The sequence below is a fragment of a genome (genome assembly GCF_019968985.1).
Source record: "MAG: Porospora cf. gigantea B chromosome Unknown PgB_NODE_924_length_9507_cov_119.365, whole genome shotgun sequence".
Taxonomy (NCBI): domain Eukaryota; phylum Apicomplexa; class Conoidasida; order Eugregarinorida; family Porosporidae; genus Porospora; species Porospora cf. gigantea B.
The window spans coordinates 1-9,507 of NW_027179351.1; the positions used below are offsets into that span (position 1 = coordinate 1).

At 53.7% G+C, this 9,507-nt stretch overlaps 5 protein-coding genes across 6 annotated transcripts; 4 read left to right on the top strand and 1 right to left on the bottom strand.

Annotated features, from left to right (window-relative positions):
* Positions 1-596, top strand: KVP17_000549 (uncharacterized protein; the record flags this gene model as incomplete). 2 transcript variants are annotated; one of them, XM_068515147.1, is made up of 1 exon in its annotated part: positions 1-596. In XM_068515147.1, a coding segment is annotated over one exon (596 nt), but the record flags the coding sequence as incomplete, so codon positions are not given. The 2 variants fall into 2 exon arrangements, with proteins under 2 accessions (XP_068371021.1, XP_068371020.1); XM_068515146.1 differs by having other exon boundaries at positions 60-596.
* Positions 597-742: 146 nt separating this feature from the next.
* KVP17_000552 (uncharacterized protein) lies at positions 743-3,748 on the top strand (the record flags this gene model as incomplete). The annotated part of the gene is made up of 2 exons (XM_068515168.1): positions 743-3,253; positions 3,293-3,748. The coding sequence occupies 2 exons, from the start codon at positions 743-745 to the stop codon at positions 3,746-3,748; spliced, it is 2,967 nt and encodes a 988-aa protein (XP_068371024.1).
* A 25-nt stretch (positions 3,749-3,773) lies between these two features.
* Positions 3,774-6,176, bottom strand: KVP17_000550 (uncharacterized protein; the record flags this gene model as incomplete). Its single annotated transcript, XM_068515154.1, has 1 exon — positions 3,774-6,176. One exon carries the CDS (start codon positions 6,174-6,176, stop codon positions 3,774-3,776), a length of 2,403 nt encoding a protein of 800 aa, XP_068371022.1.
* A 129-nt stretch (positions 6,177-6,305) lies between these two features.
* KVP17_000548 (uncharacterized protein) lies at positions 6,306-7,739 on the top strand (the record flags this gene model as incomplete). Its single annotated transcript, XM_068515141.1, has 1 exon — positions 6,306-7,739. The coding sequence occupies one exon, from the start codon at positions 6,306-6,308 to the stop codon at positions 7,737-7,739; it is 1,434 nt and encodes a 477-aa protein (XP_068371019.1).
* Positions 7,740-8,938: 1,199 nt separating this feature from the next.
* On the top strand, positions 8,939-9,448 carry KVP17_000551 (uncharacterized protein; the record flags this gene model as incomplete). The annotated part of the gene is made up of 1 exon (XM_068515161.1): positions 8,939-9,448. One exon carries the CDS (start codon positions 8,939-8,941, stop codon positions 9,446-9,448), a length of 510 nt encoding a protein of 169 aa, XP_068371023.1.
* Between the last annotated feature and the right edge of the window lie 59 nt (positions 9,449-9,507).

Here is a 9,507-nt window from a genome sequence, read left to right on the forward strand (position 1 = left end):
ACGTCAACCGCCAATTCGGCTTGGCGTTCAAGAAGATAGTGCCTGCTGGGGAAGCCCGAATGGTCCTCAAACGGATGACCGATGAGGAAGTGGAGTACTGGCGCCGGTCCCGACTTGAAGACTCGGAACGCAAAGTCGCGCGCGAGCAAGCAGAGGACTCGCTTGACACGCTGCAGCTCGAGAGCCAGCCCTACGAAAGCAAAGTGGACCTCTACACGGGGATCACGATGAAGCTCTCGTTTAATTCTGCGGTACACGGGCTTACGCCTTTAAGACAGTTGTCTGGCGGTCAGCGAACGGTGGCAGCTGTGGCCTTGATATTCGGTTTACAACGTTGCGATCCTGGGCCCTTTTATCTATTTGACGAGATCGACGCCGCTTTGGATGAACGGTATCGAATGGCTGTGGCTAAACTGATCAACGAGGGCGCGGAATCGGCGCAGTGCATTCTCACAACATTTTCCCGTGAACTACTTTTGCCTGGCGCTACTTTCTACCACGTATCCATGCACAACAAGTGCAGTTTAATCAGAGAGGTGACTGAGTTGGAGGCTGAGCAAGTTGTACAGCATAGGCCCTTAGCTGTTGAAATGTGATTGCAAACGCAGTGTGTAGATGAGAACAGTTCTTTGAGGTAATTGCAAGCATCTCACATCAACAACTTTCTCTACAGACAAGTCTGATGTAACAGAGTAACAGAGTCTGCCGTAATCCCCATACAGACCGCTTGGAATTGCGAATTATGGCAGAGCAGGCGCTGTTAGATCCTTCATTGCATCCCGACACCAGTGGGGCATTGTCCTCGAGGCTGGTGTTCTACGCCAACAACGGCTTGTTCAGTGAAGTGCTGGAGTTGCTTGTAAAGCAGCCTGACGTCTTAGAGGCAACGGGACTTGAAGCTGTTGTTCAGGGAATCGCTGCCGTAAAAACGTGTGACCTGGCTGATGTCGTGGAGGGACGTTTGAACGCATTGATGGCAGGGTTCGCAACCACCATGGAGGCTCGCACGGCACTGATGGTGCTAGGGGTGATCTTTCTGAAAATCGCCCAGCAAGCGGCGGTAACTGGCCCCTGCCTCAGCCCGAGCAAACCGTCAGATGTCCTTGCCGAAGAGGGAGTTCATGTTGGACATGACCGATTTAACACCGGCACCTACATTCGCCCTAATGCTGGTGACATGCTGGAAAGTTTGTTCCCGGCGCTAGCACATCCTGACGTGTCGTTGGCGGATGTCGACACTCAGTTCGCTCGATCTCTTGAAGTCGCGATGTTCGTGGATGGAGAGCCTGTGTACTCGAAAGTTCCAGGCATTCCTTGGTTCTGGGTATCGCGAACCGTGTTCACTTGGTTGAGTAACCAGGCGAATCCTCCATCCACTTTAGCAATCTGGCGAGCCCGTGGATCCTACCTCCATCAAAGGTTTCTCGAGTCCGGAGTGACATCCCTCTCAGCTTCGTTGGTTCAAGTTTACGTGGTCGAATTTGCAGGGATTCTCAAAGAGCTCCGACTGCTGCCGGAGTCTTTTGACTGTTTTCATGGCGACTCGACGTTTGCTGCTTCGTTCGGGCACATGCAGAGCTGTGTGCGACGGGACAACTCGCTGGTCCTGCATGAGCTGCCAGCTGGGATCAGACCGTTGCTTCTTGCGGAGCTGGCGTTGCATTTGAGCTACTGCGGAAATGTGTCTGCGTTTCGGGAAGTAATTCGCATAGCTGCCGACTGCATTGAGTTGGTGGTGGAACTCACTGGTGCGATGGGCGTTCGGAGGCAGTTCCAGACGACTGCAGTGCCGCAGTTGGTCGTGAAGACAAGAGGTCTTGACGATCAACCTGCAGGGTTCGGTGCAATCGAATCCGTCACAGACACAGAGATGATTAAGCTGGAGAAGATGGTTCAAGAGGGGAACCTGCCGAAAGACCGACCTCTCTGTGAATGTGGGCGACCAGAGTGCCCAGATACACAAGCCCAAGCTGAAAGCCACCATGATTGTGACGGGTGCCATGACTGCGAGGAACCGGCGCCACCGAAGAGGTTCTGGACGAATAAGGGACACCAGGGTGACGCGGCCATCACACTCGAGACGATTGATGCGGGCACTGATCTCTACGAGAGACCCAAGCTCACGAACAAGGACGATTCTCTGTTTGTGGATCGCCCGCTGCGACTCTTTGAACAAATCATCTTGCTCGGCCATTGCTCCTCGCTGTTGGAAATCAGTAATCTCCATGACGAGTTGGAGATGGGCAAACTCGACGCCTACGCCCAACGTTGCTTGGTATCACCAGATGGTAGAGCGTGGGAGACCTCCACAACCTTCCCCACAGATGTCGCGGCTGCTCTCCGTGGGATAGCTTCTACTGCTTCGGCCAACAAGCCGAGTGTGGAGGACGCCAATTGGCTCGTCTCGAGCAGCGCGCTTTGGTTTCGGAGTCGGTGTGAGTTCCACCGGGTGAAGCGCAAGGAGAGGTCGCTGGTCCAGATGAGTGTGCTACTGGAGCAGGTTCGAGATTTGACCCCTTCGGCTTCTCATCGACTTGCGTTTGTCGATTACTTGGACTACCCAAATGTCTATGAGTTTAAGCTGGAACATGCTCGAAGGCTCCGGACGTCAGGATTCCTCCTGAGTGCCAAGGATTTGTATGTTGAGATGGGTCTGGTAGACAAAGCCGCGGAGTGCCTTATCCTATGTGAACGGAAACACGAGGCACTGGACCTCCTTAACAAGTCCCTCGACGACAAGCCGACACCGCAGGTATTAGTGTGCCTGGGAGACGCCGCCAGTGACCCGTCTTTCTTTGCCCGGGCGTGGGAGTTGTCGGGCAAAAAATTCGCTGAGGCACAGAGGCGGCTAGGGAGTTACCACTACCGACGGGGAAATTACAAGGATGCACTTGCTGCATTCGTGGAGGCGCTGAAGTTGAATCCACAGCATGCTAACGTGTGGTACTGCAGAGCCATCAGCGAGATGCGGCTTAAACTCTACTCCGATGCTGCAAATTCGTTCGGAAAGTTCTGCTACTTGGAGGAAGAGAATGGCGAAGGCTGGGCAAACATGACCGCAGCTCATATTCAGATGGGTAATTGGTCAACGGCGCATCTCAGCGCCTGTGAAGCCATTAGGAAGAGCCGCACAAACTGGATGGTTTGGGACAATTTTATCCAAGTTTGCATTAAGCTGCGCAACGTGGGGGGAGTGTTGGAAGGGTTCAACGCCCTGCTCCGTTTGAGCGAGAGTAAACGCCTGACCGAGGAGGTAGGTAGCAGCTAGGGGGGTTTCGCTAACGCTTTCCAGCTCTGGAAGTTGAGTTTTCTGGTGGATGCCGTCAGAAGAACACCGACGACTGAAACGCAAGGCACGTTGTACCAGACTAAGGCGATCGAGTTTTTCGACGAGCTAACCTCCAAGCATTGCTCAGACGTGCCAGAGGTGTATTTACTCCAAGGCGTACTTCTTGATTCAATGGGCCATCTGCCTGAAGCCTTCACCGCGCACGAGAGAGAGTACAGGACCCTTTTGGTCAGACTGGACAAGGCCGTGGACCCAGCACCTACAGCAGAAGCGCTGCTAGATTGTGTGCAGTCGCTTTTCCGCCTTCACAGACAGCTACCCTCGGACCCCATAAGGGCACGACGATTAAAGAGCCTGATTGCGTCTGTCAAGGGTCGCTTCGATAAGCTATCTGAGCAACGCAAGCTGCTGGAAGAAACGGCTACTCGATGGGCAGCCGTTGAAGCAGGGGCCGAGTGAAGATCGTCATTCCTAGGTGTTCTTGTCATTTGCGATTCACTTCTTCTCGTTTTTGAAGGTCTTCTAGGCTCAATCTCGCTGTCGACGTGAGTTGGAAGGGGTGACTCATCTCCATTAGGAACCGTCGAGATATCGTAATCGCCTCCTCAGTCGTTAGATTCATATGCATGGGGTCAATGCGGTCTTGAATCCACTCTGGCAACTTCAACCTTTTGTCAGGTCTTGCAAATCGAGCGTCAGCGAAAATCATCAGTCCGTAGTCGGTCTTTGATCGGATTACTCGTCCTACGCACTGAGATGCTTGTCTCATAGCATCGAAGGTCAAGAACTCTGCTTCTGGCACATGAAACTTCTCCCTAACGAAGTCTAAACGAGCTTTCAGAATCCGGCTAAGAGTGTAGGGGTACGGTACCCCGAATAACACGACACATCTGCCATAATGGCGATCAAAGTCGATACCCTCGGATACCTTACCTCTGGCAATGGACAAGAAAACAGCACCGCGTCCCGCATCGCTGGCCTTCCGGAAGTTGTGGAGCGCAAGGGTGGTGGATACCACATCCTTTGTCTCCAGCAAGATTAGCTTGTGTTCCAAGATTTGGGCCAGGACCCCCAGTTCGTACCAGGCCGCCACGACTTTTTCCATGTAGGCGTATGACGTAAAAAACACCACGATCCCGTCGGGGATCGTCTGACAAAGACCAATCAGGAATGTCCCATAGTTCCGGATGATTGATAGGTCGTCTCGCAGGTCGAACCTCGAAGACAGAGGCACTTGGTCTGCGCCTTTGGTGACGATAAGTGGTCGAATGCAGTCGCGATCAAGCGACATGGGAAAGGATTCCGTGACCACCGGTTCGAAGTCCAGAAGTTTGGGATAGAGGAACAGTGGGGATATGGTTCCCGATGTAAGGATTACCGTGTTGTACCCCTGGACCACAGGTCGCATGGCGATACTAGCGTCTAGACAGGCCAGCTGGATTAAAGGGTCGTAAATGCCTGGAGCATCAGGATACGGCTCGCAGATGATGATGAAGCCCTCCCAGTACGTTCCCACCAGAGTAATGAAGTCGGCAACCAGGACAAGGTATCCGAAATGATGCATGTTCGCGATCTCAACGGTGTTCATTATAGACTTCAGACGGTCGTAGAAAAACTTGAATGAGTGTGATGGTATCCCAGTCTCATTCTCCATCTTTCGTACAAGAGCAAGAGGACCCTCTACCTGCACGTCGAAGACACAGAGGTACTGGCTGAGAAATCGGACGATACGACTGAGGGAGTTAAGAAAAAGCTCCGCCTTTCGGATGGTACCTGGGACGGCCTGCAGTTGGATGTCCATCGGCACCAATGGACAGGCCAATGTTTCGACCAGAGTGCTGTCAATGTGCCCGGCTGAGTGTAGGCCTTTGAGAAGTCGATCGTACTCATCTTGCAGTTTTCGTTGGTCCGTAGCCTTGCTTTTCGCAACCTCGGCCTCCAGCTGGGTTATGTTGGCTCTGGCTCGGTCCAGTGTCAGCATGTTGAGGTTCACTGACAAGCCTTCAATTGCAACGTTGTCGACGTTATGGGCCTCGTCCATCACCACAACTACCGGCAGACGGGCATCAACAGAGTCCGGCTTCGACGAGGCCTTCTGGATAAGAGGGTTGAATGCATTGGGGCCCATGACGGCATTGGAGACCTTGGGATCCAGTAAGTACATATAGTTCAACACTACAATGTCGCTGGCATGCAGCAACTTCCTGGCACCGAAGTAAGGACAGAAGGGGGCCTTGCGTCCAGGGTGAGTCGGATGATCCGTCGGCAAGCGAAAATCAGCCGCCATACGTCGCAGTTCGTCTATACTGTAGATCGTCCGGTCCATGAAGTCTACATTCCAGAAACGATCGTAATTCTCAAAGTACTCGCATAAGTTAGAGCCGCAGTCCTCAATGTCCCGATCCATAGCGGCCTCCTTCTGCCGGACCCATGGGGCGGTTAACATCTGGCATTTCTCGTCTAGGGAGTCGCGGTCAGGCTCTTGGCAAACCTCGGGGTGAATACACAGATTCCGTCTCGCACTCATTCCGATGCCGAGCACCTTTTTCCGTCGCACCAGTTGTGGCTCCGTACCCAACGCATCCTTTTGTAACTCGGCGGAACGGTATGCCATCAGATTCTGCAATTCGTAAAGTGTCTTCTCCATCTCGGGAACTGTTCGAGTGCAGTAGAGAATACGCTGGATGCGGTCCGGATGCTTGTATTGGTAGGACGTCAGAAAGGACAGAAGGGCCACCGTCTTCCCTGTTCCGGTAGGCATTTCTAGGACCCCGTGACCTTTAGCGTCGACACACACCTTAAGTTTGCGCATGTAGGCGTACTGTTCCGGGTACACGTAATCATAGGGGAAGAAGACTTCAACATCGTCAAGAAAGAATCTGACCATGAAATCAGTAATTAAGCCTGCTTCACATAGTATGGACCGGGTCTTTGTGTGAGAGGTGAAGTGGTTGCGGTGATTGCGTGGTGTGTTGCTGTAGGGAGCGCAGACTGCGCCAGCACATATTCTGCAATTATGGAGCGTGTCTTGGTGGTCACGGACGAACCAGGTCGCTGCATGGAGGTGCTGGACCCCTTCTCGGGGTCGGTACTCTTCAACTACGAGGCCGATGACAGCCTGACGGAGTCGTCCGCGGTTTTGCCTATCTGTTCCTACCGGGGAGGCCCAGCCTATGTTGCTGTATGCCACCACAAGAAAGCTCTGCTGCTGATCTACTCTCGGGAGAAGGTTCGCCCTGTTAAATACCTTGCGTTGCCAGAGAGGTTGAGTACGATGTGCTTATCACCGAATGGCGCATTCTTGCTGGGGGGTGGGTGTAGTGGTGGTATCTACGTCTGGCATTTGGCAACAGCCAACCTGGTCCGAAACTGGCAAGGTTCTCCGTCTGCTGTGACCAAGGCGATTTGGACTGCCACTCAAATCATTCTTGGATGGGCCGAAGGCGTCATATCAGTCCACCTGGACGCCAGCGTTGTAGCAGGGGAGTCACCCGAGCCACCATATCTGGCACGTTGGAGCCTTCCAAATCTGGTTGGGGTGGGCGTGGTTGGTCACCCCGAAAACCCAACTGTTGTTGCCGCGAGCGGTTCCACAGTTCATCTCTTCCGTGCGCCAAACAGAGCCCCAATTGCGACAAAGGAGTTACATTCCCCGATAACCTGCCTGACTGTAGGAGTAGAAGGTATCGATGTTTTCGTAGGTCTGGCAGATTTCCAGATACTACGACTGCCGGTGGCGGTGCATGAGACGGATCGTCAAGAGTTCAGTGGGCACTCTCCAGTGGCCACTGGTTCAGGCCAAGGCGTTCACTGCTTATGCGTCAGCGACAGCGGAAGTCTTCTGATATCATCGAGCGATGACGGACTAAGAATTTGGGATGTGATGAGCGCACAGACCATTCGACATATCAGTTTGAAGAGTCGGCGAGTAATCAAGGTGATTCCTTTCCTAGACACAATGGGTACTGGGAACCCAAGTGGAGGGCAGCAAGGACGTCTGGCCGTGGAGCCGTTGCCGCCCATTACACATCTAAAAGCTCAAACACGGGACGCCCGAGACATCAAAACTCTATGCGCCACTTCCATTGGGAGGCGAGCGGATTTGTCTCAGGAGATACGGAGGGGAATCACTTCGCAGTGGAGTTCCATGCACGCCTTAGACTTGATAGGGGAGATTCAGCAAGAAATCTCCACGGCGGCGAGCAGCCACGCCAACGACACAAGAGTACAAGTGTTAAGTCACCGAGCACAGCTCCTCAGCGATCTGTCCAAATCACTGCTGACCAACGCCAAAGCCCAGCCCCAGGTACCAGAGCCCAAACAGCAGACGAACCTGACTGAGCTGATGCAACGGGCACTGAAGCTGGGAGCTGGGACGGATGCTGCGAGTGTCGTTGTTCAGAAGAGAGATCCGTGGTGCACGGTGGAAGCCATGAGTCGCAGTTCCTGATATACAATTGTCAAGACAGCTTGCTTGTGCCTCGCGAACCCGTGAGATCAGAACAGTGTACCATCAACAGCCCGTGAAATACAAAGGAGAAACGTGTCCTCAGTCTGGCAAAAAAGGTGCCCCAACAGATTCTTTTCGGGTGCGAAACGCTTATGCGAGTCCGACAAAACCCTAACCAAACGACAGATACTCCACGTGCAGCTGCACATGGGGTAACGGTGTTCCTCAACAGCCCTAGATGCGTAGAGTTCGACGGCTCACCCTGGAGGGAGGTTGACACCATCCCACCTGCGCGATTTCTGCGGACTCGTCCTCTTCACCTGTGGATGACGTCTGATCCCTATGTCGTGGAGCCTGCAACCCCCAGAGGAGAGAAGACACCCGGAACGAGTTGGCTTCGAACCAGCGATTACTCTACAGTCCACACAAGTGGTTGGCACCGAGCTGGGGACACGGTTGTCGTTCCGGACAGGTTTGTCCGACCTCGGGTTCAAATAGTGCACCACGTCCAGAGTCGACCTCCAACGCCCAAAAGATGCAACGTGGAAATGTTCAGTGGGATGAATCCAGAAATGTTCAGCGGAACGAAAGCGGTGCTGTGCAGGGCTCGTGACATCCAGTCTACCGAGACTCCCAAAATGCAACTCCTTCCGGAAGAGCCCAAGATGCCCGCCAGCCAGCTCAGGCCATCTCCAACACGGCTAACCACTTGGCCCTCAACGTCGAGACCGCTGGCTCCAATTGAGTTCCCGGCACCGAGGCCTCCGTCCCCAACGCAGGCGACGTGGAAGTTCCCGCTGAAGTCGATTCGCGATGTACCACCTCTCTCCGCACTTCCCATACGCCCTCCTGGGCAAGGACATCCCCCTCCTCTACAGACAAGTCCACCGCTGTCTCCTAGGCAAAGACGTCCCCCGAGTCCAACGCTGTCTCCAAGGGAAGGATATCCCCCTCCTCTACAGACAAGTCCACCGCTGTCTCCTAGGCAAGGACATCCCCCTCCTCTACAGACAAATCCACCACTGTCTCCTAGGCCTCCCTCTCCTCTACAGACAAGTCCACCGCTGTCTCCCAGAGAGAGGAGACCTTCTCCTACTCAGAGGCCTCCTCCTATACCGAGGAGGAGTCCCTCTTCGCCTACACAGAGGCCTCCCTCTGCTGTACATAGGCCTGCAGCACGCCTACCAGAGATCCCAGCAATGGGGTCGATGTCCTACACACATTTGGATCCCAACCCACACTCGGAATCATCTCCGCCCGTACCTGCGGCGTCCGAATTTCACATCGGTGTCAGGAAACCATACAACAGAACTCACCTCGAACCGAATGAGGTCTATCTCGAAATACTTCGACCAACTGAAGCTGATCTTCGACCTCCCAACGTAGAGAGAGAAGATCGCCCACCTCGCAAACGGCGCCGACGGCGGCGACGAGTCCGTGAAGAAGGGTCGCGTCCCGAGATAACATTGACTGGCGAGGTCACATTGGAAGCGAAGGCTTTCACCCACTTCAACCAAATGCGCCAAGAGGAAGAACGCTCGAAGCAAAAAGAACAACGAAAAAAACCACAAAAGAAGATCAAAGATATAGGACTTCCAACGAAAGTCCAGCGCGTAACCCATATCACGGCTGACGACCCCAGACTGCAAGAGCTGCTAACTATGAACTCTGATGACCCGCGAGCTTTGCAGATTCTAGGGGGGGAATGATATGCCACTGTATGGTGAATGTAAGATGTTGCAAGACTATCAACCAACTACTCTTCGTC